This window comes from Hirundo rustica, chromosome 6 (assembly GCF_015227805.2).
Source record: "Hirundo rustica isolate bHirRus1 chromosome 6, bHirRus1.pri.v3, whole genome shotgun sequence".
NCBI lineage: Eukaryota > Metazoa > Chordata > Aves > Passeriformes > Hirundinidae > Hirundo > Hirundo rustica.
The window spans coordinates 30,213,722-30,233,514 of NC_053455.1; the positions used below are offsets into that span (position 1 = coordinate 30,213,722).

General features: G+C 41.0%; 1 protein-coding gene across 13 annotated transcripts in view; it reads right to left on the bottom strand.

Annotated features, from left to right (window-relative positions):
- Nucleotides 1-18,937, bottom strand: part of PCNX1 (pecanex 1) — a 94,898-nt gene extending 75,961 nt beyond the window's left edge. For 8 of the 13 annotated variants that reach the window (XR_009207907.1, XM_040068774.1, XM_040068773.1 and 5 more), the window contains exons 1-3: nt 13,948-14,124; nt 5,981-6,189; nt 55-160 (exon numbers count right to left, since the gene is read on the bottom strand). Coding sequence is in view for 12 of the 13 variants with exons in the window: in XM_040068774.1 (XP_039924708.1) it covers nt 55-160; nt 5,981-6,189; nt 13,948-14,100 (468 nt within the window). In the remaining variant the exon portion in view is untranslated. Of the gene's footprint in view, nt 1-54; nt 161-4,216; nt 4,274-5,980; nt 6,190-13,947; nt 14,125-16,400; nt 16,488-17,198; nt 17,314-17,852; nt 17,990-18,808 lie in introns of those variants that run through there. The other 5 variants (XM_058420834.1, XM_040068768.2, XM_040068770.2 and 2 more) reach the window with 5 other exon arrangements.
- Between the last annotated feature and the right edge of the window lie 856 nt (nt 18,938-19,793).

Consider the following 19,793-nt stretch of genomic DNA (forward strand, 5'->3'; position numbering starts at 1 on the left):
AGACTGCAAAGCCAGCAATACAAAAGCAACAACTGCAGTGGCTTTACTTCTTACCTGGTTGTTTGGATCTATCCCAGCATAAGAATTGCGTGAACTACAGCCAACAGGGGGAGTTGCTTCTCGTATGAACTCTGACATTTCAATCCCTCCACCAGGATCACTGAGAGAAAACACAAAAAAACCCAAACAACACATTATTCCACCAGTTAAACAAAAGTTTGTCTACTTTTGAGTGCATATGCCAAACAAATTTTCCCTTCTCAAAAACCAGGGGCTCAAATATATCTTGGATGAACACTGGCTGTCTGACACAAGAAGCTCTGTCGGAGCTAGATCACTACACAGTGTCACAGAAACTTCCACCACAAACTGAAGACCTAGGCATTATAAGGCATTCCAAAATGCTGACATATTAAATTCTTCCTGTCTCTATATGCATACATCTAATTTTTGAATCAGCTGTTCAACTGTAACACCCAGAAATTCACTAATAGAAAACTATACTACACAGGACTCAGAGCATGGAAGGGACTGCTGGTCTTTCCCTGAGACTGAATCTGGGAGCAAAAGCAAGCATGGCTAATGAAGAAAGCCACGTGTGAAAACTTTTGAGCAGGCAGAGACATATAGTGCCATGGCATCTCTCCCAGGGATGCAAACCATGCATTTCTATTAAAAAATAACTTCCCTTCAGATACTTTACAGTCCCTACCAAGAAATATTTTGAGGTACAAGATATACATCATTGCATCCCAGTGTGATTTCACCCTTTCAGGATCAATAGCTATTGGTTTGAAAGTATTTCCTAGAGCAACACCAACAAATTGTAATTCAACAGATTTCAGCCTGTCAAAGGCAAATATTTCATGAAACAAAAGCAAGCTGGATTTGTCCATTATGACAATGGGGTCTGAAGTAAGTTGAGGACTAGAACAGAGGATCCAACCTAACATTAATTGTTAGTTGCAAAGAGGAAGCAGTTGAGGCACTTTTTCCTAGCCCATTATAGTTCTCTTCAAGCACCGTGATCCAGGAGACTTCTAAACACAAGCAACCGCAGAGTAATTTGACACCGATCCTCTCTGCTTCTTCCCAAATATAAACAACAGCTTCCCAACAGACCAAATGTACCAAAGACAAAGGGCCTCTGAAGAAAGGGACAAAGGGAAAAAGGCACTGCAGGGCTTACTTGATAGACAACTAGTCTTAGAAGAAAGTTTTACCCACTAAGAACAACACTCAATAGGATGGCCTGCACAGAGCCAGGAATTGGAACCGATGATCCTGATGGGCCTCTTCCACCTCAGCATATTCTATGACTGTAATAATTTTTTCAATATATGGGCATCAATCAAGGATATTGTAAACAAACTGTCTGTACACTAAAGGACCTGACACATGATTCATCCTGCAAAATGAAATGTCAAGCTGTTGTCATCTTGAAGAGGTGTAAAGGCACAACCTCAAAGAATCACTCTAGATAAGAAACACATGATTTTTCCTACATCAGAGGTGACCAAAAATAAGGACTGTTTGAAGTTAGGAATATATTCCTTCAGTAAAAATAAGTTAACTTAAAAGACAACCGGCCATTAGTTGGCAGAACAACTATGATACAACTCTCCAACAAACTAAAAAAAGAAGTGAGAAGCAACCATTCTGTTACAGCTCAGCAATGAGACAAGCATACTCTTGGAGATGGCTGTTTACAGAGCCCTCTCTGGCCTATTATTATCAAACACCTAAGGCAGGTAAGGAAAATTAATTTTAAAAGATACAGCATCAGCTTCAGCCAAAACAGTCCTTCCATAAGCATTTTAAGAATACATAAGGACATAACATGAATTTAAAGACAAAACAGAAAAATTCTCACAATGTTAAAGTTCAGCATACCTTACAATGACAACTGAAGATATAACAGAGAATGCCTTTCACAAAAGGATGAAATACTTTGAATAATTCATTGAGAAACACTGCATGTGATTAAAGTACATCCTACGAAGTAGAAAAGTAAGTAATTTCAAAGAAGCTTTCATGCACAGAACCAAAGCCAAAGAAGGTGACAATTTCATCTAAAACTCAACCATCAGATACCAGTGTGAGCAACAACAAAATCCATCACTGCCACTCTACTCACAGCTTCTATATTCTGTGATAGCACACACAGACCAATGGATGAACAAAAGCTAGAAACAAACATCAACAAAGTCAGCAGGAAGAAGCAGGAAATACAGACACCTAAGACTGACCACTGTATGCTTAAGTACCTGGACATTAGCAACATCCAGAGTTTTTTAGGAGCTACTTGATGCTAGTGCTGTGGCCAGGCCTTCCTGATACGAAATTCTACAATCTGTTTCTTACAGTTCACTGTCTTCAGTCCTTAAAGCAAATGTTATAGTTTTCAGTTTGCAGAAAATAACTGCAGTAAAGTTACTACACAAATCAAGAAGACTGAAAAAAATTACATCCAGCAAAGGGGATTGCTGTGAAAGAGGCATTCAAAAATGATATAAAGCAAATTAAAACTACTATTTCTAATTATCAGTAATTCTGAACTAAAATTACTATCTGCAGGTGTATCTCATCAGTATGTCAGAGACTAACCAAAAGCATGAAGAGGCCTTAAGCCCACAAGAATCCAAGTGGAAAATCTGACTTAGACTGACTGACTACAGAAATCTAACATTCAGACCACAACTTCAAGAGGTAATCTAAAATAAGTTACTTTGATATGTGGACAAAGCAGAGGAAGATTTTTATTTTCTTCTGAAAAACATCATCTGTCCTTAATGTCCAATAAAAGAGTAGGGTAGCAGTCAGGAGGCTGCTTCTCAAAATGCTCAAGAACCACTGCACATACTGCAAATGCTACATCACAACAGATTCAAGTATTAACTGAAATTTTCTTCCAAGCTTAGCATCACTAATGATAGTCAAAAATAAAAACTAACTCCAATCTCAAGAACAGGTCCACCAGCCACAGAAAGCTAAAAGAATAAATAGCTAAGGCAAGGCAACAGTTTTAGAGATTGCCTTCTTAGAATTTTATTTTTCTTGCTCATATTAAAGTAGACTGTAAATACTTCAAAGACGCAACATTCTCCAGCTACTAGCTTTATTTGGTAGAAGTACACGTGAAATTTATGTAGCATCATTATTACAGCTCCCCTATGCTGATAGAGATCAGGAACAGCAGGGTCACCAGATGAACACTTTGTGACACTTTGAGCCTTAACAATCACTGACAAGAATCCAGATTCATATATCCAAAAGAAGGATTGACTTAAATGCTTTAAATTATTTATGTAGGTCCACTGATACCCAACAAAGATCATGCTTGCACTGCTCCTTCTGTATTTCTTTCAGACTAGGAGCCTCTGAGACTAGGAAACTTGCTTTCATGAAAGCTCACACAAACATTACTATAACTAACACCTGAAGTATGAAAACAGCAACTCACATTCCTTTCTCTAAATTAGAACTTTCTTTCAAAAGCATTAACTATAGAATTTCAGCTTTAGAAAGAGGACAGCAAAAAATAAATAAGGCATTCTAAAGGAATGGTAAGTTGTTCTTTGATTAAACATGCCAAAGTTTCATGGAAAGAAACTCCCACCCACAAACCAAGGTTAACTGAAGATAAATGAGCAGTTTGAGCAAGCCTACAAATGACAACACATAATTTGTTAAAATACTTGAAAGCACCACTTTGAGGACAAACATCTTCATAAAAAAAAAGAACAGCAATTCTTAGAAGCTAAACAGAATCCTGAACATAATCACTGCTTAATCCTGCAAATATACTAAGATTTGTATCTAAAGTGGTCTCCGTAAGTGTTTATGTGGCAGGGTAAAAACTCTAGGATGGCTTTGCAAACTATACACATACTTATTCAGTATCACATGCTGCAGCCTAAGCTATCAAAACTAATATTCTGATTATGCAAATATTTAAGATAGTACCTCTGCTCAGATCTCCCCTATACCCAACTTGTATTAGGGGAGCAGAGTTTTAAAAAAATCAGAAAACCCTACATTCTCTTCCCAGACAGGTTTGGGGTTTTATTAGTGTTCCAATTTAATCTACTAAAAAGGTTACAGCTCAGTATTAAACACTCATTCTACATCTCATCTCCATCTACTGGTTTGAATGCTATTCGAGTTCTTGTAAGCTTCCAGGCAAAGATTAGTATATACTGTACATCCCACTTACCAAATAGTAACTCCGTAATTTCTGCATTGACCTTGTTCCCAGTTCTAGTTAAGAGACCTGAAAGTGGGAACAAGGATCATATAAAAGTTAATGAAACTTTAGTTGGCAAGCAGGACACACAGCATCAAACTAACCTCTACTTCTGAGCTCACAATGCTTATAATGTAGTATCTCGTCCCATGTCAACTGCTCCCTAGACAAAACAGAACTGAAACATCCAGAAGTAATTCACAACACCAGTAGAAACTCCCTTACCAGCTTTGGGCCCCAGTTTTGGAAGCAAAAGCTACACAGCAAAATCATCAAACAAAACGAAAAAAACCCACCAAAAACCACTCAGACAGAACGCCTAAAGGTCACACCTAAAATATGCATTACCAAGGCTGCATGAGAAAGAACAGACCACTAGTTTACTTCCATGAATTTTATTAAGCAGAATAAGGATTAAGATACAATTCCAGAAGAAGTCTGCCAAAATACCTCAGCAGAGCTACAGTAAGGTATAGGGTGATCTAAATGGAGTCACAATTAAAAGCAGCAGTTTCAGTTGCCAAACACATCATGGAAAAAGGGTCAGGTTTATAAAAGATTGATTCAAGAAGTTACTGTATATCAGCTTTAGAGCAATCTAAGACACCAGTTTTGCCAACAATACCTGAGCTGAGAGAAGACATACAAGAACCTAGGACCTACCCCCGCAAATACATGGGAAAGTCCTTTTACTTCTAGGCTTAGCATTTTAAAGAGCAGCAGTTTAACACTTCCTTTCTTTAAAAGCATCACAATAAACAGACTCAAGAGGCTTCTTTCAACTACATTTCCTTAGTAAGACACACAACCTTTTAAGAGTCAGGACAGCACACAAATCACCTCACTTTGAAAACTACTCATGGCTACTAGTACCGGAAACTCAGAGACAAGAGAAAGGTCATCTCTAAAAGCGAACATTAAAGGTTGATTTATTTCATACAATTTAACTTTTAAGATGGCCTCAACTATCAGAGGCAGGATGAGGCTTTGATACTAGAGCTCATAACACATCCACAGTCTGATCAAACTGGTTAAGCTGGCCTTGCTGATGAATCATCTTTTGCTCTTCTTTCTCCAAATAGTCTGGTCAGAGGAGAAAAACCTCGTGGTTTTTTTTTTTTTTTAACATTGGCTACAAAGGAGATCTCTGGAAAGGAATCACCTCCTATTGACAGTACTTCAGAATCATTATCTTCATTAGTGAGCAGAGCAATTCCAAAATTTTCAAATTCACAAGACAGCATTTTCCTTAAAAAAAAACTATGACTGGGGTCAAGCAACGTATCCGACTCCTATTTTTGCAACCGAAATTGAAACCCAACCAGACACACCTCCTGGTGATAAAAGAATTACCGTATAGTAAGTGGTCTTTGACAGCTAGATTTTTAACACTACATCTACTACTGAAATAAGATTACTTGTACTAATTATGTTCATTAAGTATTTAGTGACCTAATCGGCTCACATTTTCCATGCTATAGTTTCCATGCTATAGCATGCTCATTATTGTTCTTGAACTCCTTTGGGGGAGGAACTAGGAATCCATAATTTCAAACCTAATATGTAAATAAGTCTGCTTTTCAAGACCAGACTTAAAACTGTTTTTCAGAACCACACATGTCTGTACCTATATTTCTCAGTGTTTAATCTCAATCACCAGTCCAGTTACACAACTGATGAAGACAGGACTGCTAGTCATCTGAAGCAGTATACAAACATCAGCAGACAACTTACCTGGGCCCATTGCTGTCTTTCCTCTTGGCTGAAACATTGCTTTGTTCTGCTTTTGCACCTCTGTCCATATGCTCACTGGCATTCCTCTCCACAATTTCTCCCTCATCCAGGGCCCTGTGCAAACGGTAATTCACCATCTTCAAAACGATAAAGAGAGCTGCTATCACTGGGCAGTAGACAGCTACTATCATCATGGAAGAAGGAAGAGCCTTTCAAAAAAAGTAAAAAAAAGTTAATGAACACAAGGTCGAATATCCATACGAACACTACCTAGATTTTAACAGTTTGTTTCATAAGAAAATAGTCATTCTTAAAGTTATACCGCCTATAGCCAGTCTTTGCGTGAAAAATGTTAAAAGTCTTGCAACACAGAAAAAAGAAACAGCTGGACTACCAAAGATACTAAATAACCACATCATTTTGGGAAATAAACTTGTTTGACTGAAGCTTGAGAACCACGTTCAACTCTCATTCTCCTCTTCCACACTTTTGCAATGCAAGACTTGGAGTAGGAAACCTAGAGCTAGCATGTGTGGCACCCAATATTTTTTATTAACTGTTATGAGTAAAAAAGATGGGAAGATTTGAAGCATATGAAAAACAAACCAAGCGTGAGGTGAGATCTTATTTCAGGGCTAGTACACAGCCACCAAGTCCATTTCAGAAAAACTTGATGGAAGTTTGACAGCATGCTTAGATGGGAGAAAACCTACTTAGATACCAAACGCTGGTGTTTTGACTTTGCTTGACAGCTTCCAACAGCTACTGCTGCATGACAAGGCACCGATCAGTCACAAAAGCCAAAATGTTTCCTACTTGCATACATAAAGAGGTTGCTTACACGTGTGACTCACACACTGCATAGCAGAACACAACCTGCAAGACCACAGGCAGCAAAGATTTGTGCTAGATCATTGTATGCCCATGGAAAGGTAGCCAATGCATGCTCTGAAGAAAATTTTGCATCTGTATGAAAGGTGGCCAGAAGCCACATAAAAAGATAGCCTCGGTCCTGAAATCAACATTTGAAATTCCACTCAAAGTTAAGAGTTGCCATGTAACTCTTGCAGAGGTAAATAAGGCTTTTACAGACCAATCACTTCAGCAACAGATATTGGTAGAGTCCAGCCTGACAGCTATTTAGGAGAAGTCTTCGAAGTACTGGTTAAACTTCAGATTTCACTTCAATGCTTTCATGCTTCCAAAACATGCTTTATTTGTGTTTTTAAATTTTGCCATTTCTCTAGGGAGTGACTAAACAAAATGAGACATTAAGTCTCAGTATTCATCCAAAAATTGTCTATTTCCTTTAAAAAAGCATCAGCAGTTGAGGTTCTGAAGTATTTCACCGCACGACTATCCTTTACCCTGCCCATGGTATAGTTTGAGATATACCTCCAAAATATAAAAATATGCACAGACATATGACAATCTGAATTAAACACCTGATATCCAGCTTGACTCTTAGTGTAGTAAATGAGTAGAACAAATGAACTGTCTTTTTAGACCTCATGGCTGAAGGACAATCCCAGCCCATTTTCATACCACCTTATGGAGACCATGGCAAGTGTCATCACTGGTAAGAAAGTCCCAGGAACATCTTGCAGAGTCAAAAAAATTATCAGAGTAGAAGATAGCATTTCTATACACTCTATAACCAGTGCATAGAAATGAGTCATTTAAAATTGACTGCCTGACAACACAGCAAAACATTACACAATGTAACAATCTCCAACCTAAAATTATTCCCCTGAGTCTCAGAAGGATTTTAAGTAGCATAACCTAACCACAGTAGTCAGCCAAACAATTTCAAAGGACTCAACCTGGTCATATGTGCTGAGTAGAGAGGCCTCCTTTTCCTCTTCTCTACTAATTTTCCCGTTCTGACTCTTCAAGATGTCCCTGGAACTTTGATCACCATGACTCTCTGTAACTTAGCAATGTATTCCTCCAAAACAAGTCAAGTCTGACAACCATCACCAACACCTACCTTCTCCTCCAAAACAAGTTAAGTCAACACTGAATATATTTGAAGTAGGCCAGGCAAACTAAGCTGAAGCTTGCTAAGTCCCATTTTGCATGCTGAGCTGGACAACATGATGATGAACAGAGATTCACTCACCAAGCACCAGCTAAGGAGAAGAAAGAGGAAACCAAGCTACTTAAAACTGGCATCAATAAGCAAACAGGATCCACAGTGATATGGCATCCCTACAACCCCTGAAGCCATGCTAGAATGGTTTCCTGAAGAAGTGAGGTGCTTCTATTTCCAAAATCTTCAGTCAGTTCCCTGCAGGCAAGGCCAGCCCGTTAACTTTGGAAAAATGCACGAGCTTCCTGTACCAGCTAGGCAGTCTGCTACCCCATCACGCATGGCTTCAACTTTCCTCTCCTCTACAATACCCAGTGTTCAGAAACCATTACCAGAAGAGTCAAGCTAAAGCTAGATAACAAAAGCTAGAGTTACTCCATAAAAGACATGCCTGTAACTTTTCTGTCGAGAGAGCTCATCAATTTCTCCCCTCTGCCCTGCCAGCAGTGAGGTCACAGTACATCCAGTTTATCTTGCAAAATCTACAATCCAGTTTGCCAAAGGAAAGACCTAAGAACAAGCATGAGAAAAAAGGCAAAACACCTCATGTAACTTGCAGCAAACCTAACAAGGAATTCAAATTTTTTCCTCACATCCTGTTTTCACAGGATTGCAGAAAAATAATAATAATAAAAGCTAAGGTAACTGACTACCTTTCCTTCTTCATATTTAGTAGTAGCTGCTCATCTCAGAATAGGGCAGATATTCTGGGAATAGAAGGCATTTTAGCTTGCTTAGTCTGCCATATGAACTCACTTGACATCAAGCATCATGTTGTGGTGCAGCATTGCCACTCATGGTACCAGCAATTTGTCTGCAGTACAGCCTCAAGAGGAAACTTACTGCAGCCTAAGCTAAACCACTTGCAACTTCTGTTTTTCTTAGCCAAACTTAGAAGCATTCAACATAAATTTGGGGTTTTCCCCCCACAAAACAAAGCAACTTAAAGTCAGACTACCATTTCCAACCATGCTCAGCATTTTACCACATTTGAGGAGACATGTTTCTCACCAGCATCCTATGTTATGATACCCATCTTCAAGACTGGAATACAAATCTAAATCATACAAATTTCCCACTAGATTACATCTTAATAATACCAAAATGATTCCAAATACTAAAGCATTTTAATTGAGCCCAGCATACTAAAACCCTCAGGCCAGAGCTCGTTAGTGGATACCAGCTGGCCACAAGGGTACAGCTGCAACAGTATTTCAGAGAACATTCCTTTTTACTGCACATTTCTACTCACTTGCATTACCACCAAAAGAAAACATTTTCCACAGCAGTCATTACAACTGAAGCTCTTGTACAGTATAAAGAGCTACACAGAACCATATAAAAACTGTGTGCTTTTAATTATGTTCTGTTGAAAACTTCAGTTATCTAATGACTGAACGAACCCAGCTATTAGATAAACTCCTACCCGAAATTATTTCCTTGAGTCTTAAAGGGAAGCAAAGTAGTACTCTCAAATATGAGGGACAGAGGGAAGGACATTGATTGTTCTACCACCTTTCCCACACATTACCTTCCAAATTTAAATCTTTCAAGTCAACTTATCAAATGCAAGATATACATATGAACAAAGGCAAAAATACAGGAATGGATAGTTAAGAAGGACTATCTCTTCTGAAACCTCTTGGCTGTAAAATTAGCTTACTCGTATCACAACACACCTTTTAGAAGAGCAGGCAGAAAAAGGTTTAAGCACTCCTAGATGCTAACAGTCAAAATAGAAAAGAAAGCTCCCACCATTAGTTACAGCACTAAAATATTTCCATTCAAACTACAGAAGGTCACTGTATCTCAAATGAATGTTTCCAGCACATATGTGCCAGGAACCAGAGGAAACTGCATTGATCACAGGCTGTACAACATCCTTATGAAGAAATTAACATTATACGGATCTGACCTAATCTGATTACCTAGCTTTAGCTAGGTCCCACAGATTGAACAAAAATTCCAGACTGTTTTCAAAAAAAGAAATGCATTGCTATGAGTGTTTTCAACAGCTAAATTTTCAAAATCAAACCAGATTGCAAATCCCTACATAAAGGTGTTATCAACTAAATATTAAGAAGTAAGTAATCCTGTAAAAAGACTTAAAAGTACAAGTATTTTGAATCCAGTATTTTATAGAAAGTTTTCCAGTAAAAGAGGAAAGCTCAGGAAACAACAGACATAGTTTTGTCCTCAATTCTTGTTTGTGGAGAATCAGAGCCCAAAAGAACAGCCATTATCTGGAAGAAAGTTCAGTTACAAGTCATCCAGTTTTTGACCAAAACCTCAAAGCATACAACCGAAACTTGAGTAGCCAAGAAAGTAGAAGTGTCTTAGAACAATATGGCATACCAGGGATTGCTATCACAGATTGAATTTCAATTATTTAAAGTCTTAGTTTAAGAAACAGGACATATTTCAGAAACTTCAGTGGAAAAAACTTCCACGTAAAGCTACATTTATATGACCTACTTCTGTAACTATGTACACGAGTCAGGAAATTAAGTGAACTGTTGTTTAAACCATCTCAACTTTGACAGACAAGTTCTGTAGGTACACATGGGCCCATCAGCCCTAGCAAGGTACAGTCCTGGCTGCTCTTCAGTCACTGGCAAAATTCCACAAGCGCCAGAGCCAAGACTTCACCCCCTCATGCGCACGTGGTGGGGCTGAAACAGCATTCCGACTAAGGGAAGCGCTTTGGCAGCCGCCTCTCTTTCCCCTCCCCCTGCAACACTGATGCATAACATCGGCCTCTGCATTCACTGTATTTTTTTCAACTCTACCACTAGATTCTACAAAGTGATTGGACAGCTTCCCCATAGAGAAAGCACGTTTTCTTCCAATTTCAATTTTGCGTTAAAGTAAAAGCAGGGATCAGCTCTTACAACAGAAAGGCACATCAACAAGCACAGCTGAGTCTGTTACTGAATACAAATACACAAACAGGATAGACTTAACTAGTTTAGAAAGCAGAATTTTTGTACGTGTACTGCCAAGCCTCAAATCCAAGAACGCAGATTCAAGCAGCTTCCCTAAAGCAGGCATATCTTACTCCAGACCCCTGTTCCCTCATTAACTACACATTTATTTTTGCTACACTTACAACAAGCACAGTTTAAGTGTATAAATACACAAGAAAAAGTATCCAGATTGGCAAAACAGGTACATTTAGGTACACATCCATCATCTTCACACAGGGTACAACACTCATTTGCATGTGCTCAAGCTCAGAAGGCAGATGAGGGACCAAGGAAGAAAGGCTAGTTATTGAATTCTAATGTTAATTTTTTTCCATAGGTTTGTACCACATTAAATCCATCAACTCTAACATCACAGGCATACACACACAAAGGAACACAGATTTATGGCATTACTTGCTGACCACAACCATTAGCAGATTCCATTCCGAAAATACCAGATCAACAAAACAAATGCACAGAAAAATGAGTAGCAATGTTGGGTGCAGTAACCAAGTCTAAAAGCAGTAAGTGCACCTAAACTCCCATATTCTAATGTGTTCTATTCCTGTTGGAGGTTAAATAACATTTGGGGGGGAAAAGTGATTAGCCTACTGTTAAATGTGTTCAGCCTTGAGAGCCAGCTACAGGCAAAGTAGCCTCTTAGGGGATACTTTTGTCTATGCTACAAAACAACTTAGAAAAAGAACTACAGTTATTGCTGATTCAATGCATAAAAGCAATGCTATGATCTTGTAATTCTTTACATAGGGAAGTTTTGTAAGTGACATAAAACCTGTCAGCAGTCTAAGTCTTTCTATATACCTTGATTTTTTAAACACACAGGGTTGTCTGCCAGCAAGAAGTCACTTGAAGCTAGCTTAGAAACTCCCTCCTACACACCAGTGAGCCATGCTCAGAATTCAGATTACAATTACCTAAGACTTTTTAAGCAAGTCTTCTGCTTATTTATGTATGTCCTACAGCAATGCAACACTTACTGCTTTTTATTCTGAAAAAGAGCTTAAGACATGCTAAAGAGCTAAGATGACCAACACAGTTCTGCCTGTTTAGTTTATGTCTAGACAACACTTAAAACTGTAGAGGGTGGAAAGAGGGAAAACAGCCAAATATGATTCAATCTCCTTTAACTTGTGACTAATCTCCCTACTTATTCTCAGGGAGGTTGGCACTTGTTGCATCTTGAACTTGTCCAGAGCTATGAAGCAAGAGGATTTCCCTGACCTCAACAAAACCCAAGGCAGCTTGCTGCTGTCTGTCTTTTCCCTTCACACAGGAAAAAGTTTTAAAGCAACACTGAAGTTTACCCCATTGTACAGGTAACTGAAGCTTACCTACTGCTTTAAGAGCAGCAGGAGACTCAAATGCTGGCCCAGATTTACCGTTTGTCAGAAGACCAATGTGCAGTATAGATCAGTCCCCTTTCAAAAGTCTCCTGTGCATGCAGGATACAGCTGTTCCTACAGGTGTGGTCAGCTTTCTCAGCAAGGCAGTGCTAATTAAATAGACTGTTCTATCAAAACACAAAAGCAGTACTTTTATTTAAAAAAATGTAAAGCTATATAAGAAACAAAAAGGTGTCTCCTCTTCCCATATTCTGCAGAACTCTCAATAAATACAGATTCAGAGTTCTTATACAAAGACAAAGTATCTGCTTAGTTAAAAGTTTTATCTAGCTGTTCTCACATAACTTCATTTTTAAAAGCAACTTATCTCAGACTTTAGTTTCCCTGCCAGCAGCCCAGAAGTTTTCAAACAAAAAGCATTAGGGCTTCCTTTTCCAAGACACTGTAATATCAATTAAAAAACATAAAGCTGTAACCTTCTTTTCCATATTAGCTATTTCTTAGTATGAAGTATCTCATACTGACACCTTACAAACTGCTTTTAAACAAAGCAAATGCCTGACCTCAGAGCTCTCAATTTCTGCAACTGCACATGATTTTATCTCCAACATTTCATTGACTAAATTCTCACAAGGCAGCTTCTACTTTAGGATGTCACAGCATCTGGCAATCTTGTAAATGATGTTCTACCTCATATGCACAAAACACACTATTATGATCACACTTTTTTTACTGAAAAACCCAAAGTAAACAATTAGCATTTCATAAGATAAACACAGCTTACACAGGGGAAAAAACTACTGGCCAACAGGAAACCGCCCCCTTTTCTTTTAACTGATCACACCACTCTTCTATGTGTTCCCAAGTCCAAACGCCAAGAAAGTTTCTAGGTTTAAAGGTTAGTGTTTTAACAGCTTTGATTGAAGTGTCAGTTACAAAGATATTTAGGATAGGAATTCTTACAAATCAAGTACACTGAAATCTGGACACAACCAAAAAAGCCGGACTAACTCCTCATCTCTAACACACAAGGCAGATGCGCTGCCAGCCAGCACACCACATCACACCCAAATAAAACTTATAGGTTAGGGAACCACATCCCTCCACAGACTCAAAAGTCAGAAACTGATACTGCTGCCAGCCAGAAACCCTGGCTAAATCTGACAGCTTCTGTAGAAACTGCTTTTTACTGACCTACCAGGAGATCAGCAGCGGAAGCTGCCGGAGGTATTTCCAATTCTGAAGGAAAGTAAACAGAAAAACGAAGGCAAAGCGCCAGCGCCTATAGCCCCGCCGCGCCCCGATAGCGCCCACCCACAGACTCCCGGTACCGGGTCGGCGCTCCCGAAACGCCGCAGCCCCGATCGGGGGTCCGGGCCCGCTCCCAGCGGAGGGGGAGCCCGTCCGCGGGGGCCGGGGCCGCTCGCGGGGCCGCGCCGCGGGCAGGGGGCGCGCGCGCGGCGGCCCCTCCCGGCCCTCCCCCCCCCCCACTCCGGGCCCCGCAAGGCCCGGCCGACCCCCGGCGCGGGCCGGCTCTGCGCTCACCATGTACAGGGTGAAGGGGAAGCCGAGCAGGAAGAGCCACAGGTAGAGGTGCAGCGCGTTGACCCCCGCGCCCTGGTGCGGGTCCTGGTACCAGCCGCCGCTCAGCGCCGCCCACACGCCCTGGCGCAGGATCTGCAGCACCTGGGAGCCCATGGCGGCCCCGCTCCGCCGCGCCGGCCCCGCTCTATCCGCCCTGCGAGCCCGGGCAGAGCCGCGCACCGCCCGCGCTCCGCGACAGCCGCAACCGCCGCCGCCGCCGCCCCAGCAACGCCGCCGCCATCTTATGTCCGGGCCCGGGCCGCCCGCCCGCCCCCGCGCCGCCGACGGACCGGCGGCCCTTGCGGCAGGGGACGCGCGCCGCCGCCGCCGGGGGGCAGCGCTGCGCCTGCGCGCGGCCTGCCCGCAGCCCCGCCCCCGCCCGCCCGGCGCAGCGCCCCCTGGCGGCGCGCGCCGCCGCCGAGAGTAGGTCCTGCCTCCCGCCCCCAGCGGCCCCTGGCGCTCCCGCCTTGTGAGGGTGCTGTGGAACCCCTCGGAAAGGGTGTTTTCAGTCGAAGAATTACGAAATCAATTAAGTTAGAAAACGGTCTGAGATCATGGAGTCCAAGCGATGATCAAACACCACCGTATCAACCACACCACGGCACTATGACATCCAGTCTTTCCCTGAAGGCCTCCAGGCACGGTGTCTCCACCGCTGCCCGGGGCACCTGATTCCAATGTCTAATCGCCCTTTCGGTGGAGAAATTCTTCCTGATGCCCAATCTAAACCTAAACACTGCAGCCATTGGTGCAGATGCACTTCAGCAAGGCCACCGACACTGACCCTGCCTCAGGCGTGGCATCTCCAGGCTCACCTCCAAGGAGGCTGGTCTAAGGCCCTTTTCTCCTTCAAACCTCCTTTCTTTCCCTCTCCTGGGGCCTGACTCCTAGCCCAGTGCTGCATCCTCTCCTTGCATCAGGGCAGGAAGACAATTTGTCCGGCATACACTTTTAAGGCTACAAACTTACATCAAGCTAATAACCTCGCCATTTTTTGAGCATGCCCCCTCCTCCCATTTACTTTCAGTACATAGTGTTACCAAAATCCTGGCATGCCTATCCCCACCACAGGATATGCAGCACCTAAAAAGCCAGTACCATTAGGGTTTACAGAGAGAAAACAACACAGCGGGCCATGGGGGTACCACAAGCCTCTCACAAATTTAAATTTTGACTTCCACATTCACCTATCTTTATAGGTCACCAGTTCTCATCAAGTGCTGGCTTTTCAAGCTTTCCCCTTAGACATACACATCCCAAAAGTCACACGTTATTTAGAAAGGGGCAGGTTAGGGAAGGAGTTTAGACAGTGCTCTCAAGAAGGGAGGAGTTCTGTTCCTACAAACACTATGAGCTCCAAAGATGATGAAGGGACTGGAGCATCTCTCAAGGAAAGGCTGAGGGAACTGGGCCTGTTCAGCCTTGAGATGAGATGACTGAGAGGGGACTTCATCATTACCTATAAGCAGCTGAAGGAGAATCTCAGAGAACGGAGACAGGCTCTTCTCTGAGGTGCCAAGTAATAGGACAAGAGGCAATAGGCAGAAATGCACGGGAAGTTCCAGTGGAACGCAAGGAAGAACTTCTTTACTATGCAGGTCACCACACACTGGAGCACATTGTCCAGAGAGGTTGCAGGGTCTCCCTGATTGGCAGTATTCAGGATATGTCTGGATGCAATCCTCTGCCATATGCTCTAGGAGGTCCCTGATTGAGCAGAGAGGTTGGACAGATGACCCACTGCGGGGATCTCTTCCCACCTGACCCATTCTGTGATGCTGGGTCTCTGTTGCAGAAAAACTGCAGGAATGAAATAACCCAACTGCTCAGCCATGACTCATGAGCATGCATTTGGGCTGGTATTTTCAAGAGGCTGCATTAATTCCTCAGTCTCTGCTGTCTCCCTGACAGTTAGTGAGCCAATGGCAGCATTTGGCTATTCTTGGAAAACCAGAAGACAGAAATTACTGACTCAAAGCGAATGTATTTCATCTATTTTTTTGTTTCCCCAGTGCGAAAGTAGGGAGAAGGGATGGACACAAAGCCTCAACTACAATGGCTTTCTCCCCAGTATAACAAAAACAAACCTTTTTCAGATAGTACATTTTCAAATACAAAACTGGGAGCAGTATTTTACAAAAGAGCTTTTTTTCACTCTGTCAAACAGGATTGAGATATTAAAGGAAATAAAGATGGGGGGGAAAAAACCAGAAAAACTACAGAGGATTATCATGGATCAGGAGAGGGAATTCCGTTCATCCTTTTGCATTAAAAGCAAGCATGACCAGCCTCACCAGTATGCTCAGAAAAAAATAAAACTGTTTCAACTGCAATATTTGCCAAAATACCATTAAAAACTAAAATTATAAATACAGTTTTTAAAAGATGAACTTGTTAGATCATGTTATCCTTACATGTGCTTTGATACTGTGGTGATCAGGATTATGAAGTGTTAGTTCTTTCAGCAGCTGTTGTATCAATGTTACATAAACGCCGTTCACCTTCACAAAGGGAGGCAAGAGGGATAGCATTCATTAATAACATGGCTGAAGGCTACAGTAAATGCTTTGGAAACATTTATGCTCCTGTTTAGGAGCCTTTGATTAAATCTAGACAGATTAGCTTCAGCTTCCTAGTAATGACTTATAGTGCCCCCGTGTAAGAGGCTGAATGCTGTGGAAGCTTCTAGAAGTTGTTGGACCATTGGCCCAGCCATGATGTTGTAAAGGCTTGGGGGTATTGCAGGGGGGAAAGGGAGGGGCAAGGGGGTGTGTGGAAGTTAAAAACAAAAACAAACTAACAAGGAAAACCCCCAAAACAAACTAAAAACAAACAAACAAACCCCAAAACGCAGGAAGGAAAACATACTGCATATATGTATTTACGTAAAATACAAGTAAAAAGCAGCATAACCTAGTTCCACAGAGATAGCCCTGTTCACGTGTATGTCACCATGGGAAGATCCAGTCTGCATCCAGTAAAATAAGGAAGATATTATCACATGCTTGACAGGACAATTAAGATTTCATTGTTTAGCTATTTAAATACAGACAGACTGAAAACATTAGGAGACAAGAGGGGGAAATAATATTTTTGGACTCTATCCATGCCCAAAGGTAAAATTGTTAGCAAGTCTGGTTGCAGGCATCATTAACAAAGCAAGAAAAAAGAAATTATTAGCTTTTATGGGGAAACAAACAATTGACACCTACATAGAAAGTAACAGCAGCAGATTCGATCTGTACATGCCAACAGGAGCTTATCCTCTGCTCTGTACTTTAGCCTTACAGTTTTTCTTCAAGATGGGCACAGGAAAAATAGTTTGCCCTGGAAAAAACAGACATGACAATTTATTAGAGAAAGTATTTAAGAGAGTGGGCATTAAATCAAGTGATTGGAGACCAACCAATGCATGCTATCGCAAGAAGAGGAAGTTAATCAAAACAGTAATAAAACACTGAAATTTGTCACAAAAATGCTTCAAGACATTGCTATTTCTAAGAATAATATTGTGGCATGCTTTGCACCATAAGAAGTACATTAGTCTCTCAACTTCTCATTCAGGGAAATGAGGTTCTACACTTTCCCTCCAGACATCTTTCACAGGATACCCCAAAATATAAATTTTAAACTAACTATAAAGAGAATTACTGAGTCTTATGAGAACATAACTCATAATTAGGCCAAGAGGTGAAACAGAAAGTTAAAGAGACTATTTTGCCTAAATTGGACAAAACTCATTATGTCCAGAAAAAAGCTTATGACTTGGAAATTTTTGTTACAGTAAATCGTCACTGTATGATACCAAACTGTGAGCAGCTAATAAAACAGTCAGCAGAAAACAAGAAAAGCACCAATTTACTCACTTTACAGTTATGAGGGCTAGCACTTCTCTCTGTGCTGGATAAAGCATTTATTCTCAGATGAAGACTGACAAACTAGGCCTCGGTGGCTCACTACCAACTTTTATATATGTCTTCCTCTCAATCCCTTGACTTGGGATCTGTAGTTAGGCAGCAGCATTTCAACCCATTTTTGCATCTTGCAGACACAGACTACTCTATGTGAATTGCATATAGTATCCAAAACAACAACTTTGTCTCAATTAAAAAAAAAAAAAAGTCAATTTTGTATTTAATTGAACAGCCTAGGAGAAAAATGCACCTACTTTTTTGCTTTTCTGAAGAAACAATATTAAAATATATACTTCATACAAAGGAATTAAACTTTTGTGTGATTTTATGGCTTGACTTTTTTTTCCCCCTGCCATTCACTATGATTGCAACCAAGTCAGAAAATGTGTTATCTGAATTTGAAACATTGTCAAAGTACAGTGATGTGTTTTAGTCTCTCATCTTATATGAAAATTAAGAAGCAAACTTATTTCCAATGATGAGAAAAATCAGAAAGTCATTCTATAATAATGTTTGCTAGCCTAGTTTCACTGTAGGATAGCTAATTTTCTTATAAAGCCTGTCAGGAAGCTATTCTAGGTTAACTTTTAATTACAGTAGAGTGGTTTTTAGCAACTCTGGGACTCTAACACATTGCCATAACATCAACAGCTGACAGCAGCCTATCTGCTCTTTGCACGGGTTTTAAACAAACTTCTAAGCATGAACCAGATCATCTCAAAGACCCCCCTTCATTTCTAGAGGTTACACAAAATACAACCTTGCACATTAAGGAATTGTTATGGAATCACTTCCCAAAATCTAGCCCTTCATACTACTTTGACTCCCAACTGGAATACAGCCTTTAGAAACAACACCAAAAAAACCCCCAAAAACAAAACAAAACAAAACAAAAAACCACCTCACACCTATTCTCTAGTGCTTTAGTAGAGACCAGAAAGGGATCTACCAGCAGGAAGGTCCCACAGCAGGGGACATCCCCTCCATGCTGTGCTGGCAGACCTGCCACAGACATCCCATGCAGCAGCCCCACCTATACAGCAGCCGACTCTCCACACCCCCCTTTATTGCAGAGAGCCACAGCACCAATCACACTCCCAGATCCACCTTGTGCTTTCAGGATACACCCTTCCCAGCACCTTGTTGGAAAGGCCAAACTAGTCCCTCTCAGTGTGGGAGAACATCGTTTTTACCCTCACAATAGAAGAAAGGTTTAGGTTTGATTTGGTTTTTGGTTTGTTGGTTTGGGTTTTTTTGTTTTGTTTTTGTTTTTTCCTCAAATATCACTGTGACTGATGCAGCTCTTCATGTTACCTCACAGTGCTACTGAGGAGGAGATAATTCACTGGGGGGAGGATGCTAATTACTCATCTGCAAACAGCTGAACTGTGGAGCCCACAGTCCCTCTAATCCTGCCCTTGCAGTTTATCTCAGCAGCCTGCTGCACCTTTTGAATATGCAAGCTCTATTTGTACACTGTCTGTGGTTTTCTCAAGACAAAATAAGAAGACCAAAGCGAGACTCTTTCCGAATAAGAGCACTTGCATAAGTTTCTTATAATCAGGGAGTGCTGAAAGGGGAAAACTGTTTAAAATAGATCCAGAGAGACAAAGAAGTCTTGTGACAGCTAATAAAAACAAATTCCTACCAACTTGTTGATAGCAGCTTTCTGTAAGTTGCCTCTAGAACAATAGTATCTTCAATTCCATTCCTTTTATTTCATGTTAGAGTTTGTATTTATTCATCTTTCTGCTGTATGCTTTTACAGCTATGTAGGCCACAGTCTCCCTATCCTAACTTCGTGCAGCTGCTTCAGCATGGTTGAAAAATCAATCAGAATGGTTCAACAGTCCCATTGCTGGAGAAAGAGTAGAGTTTTACATGGATTTTCCT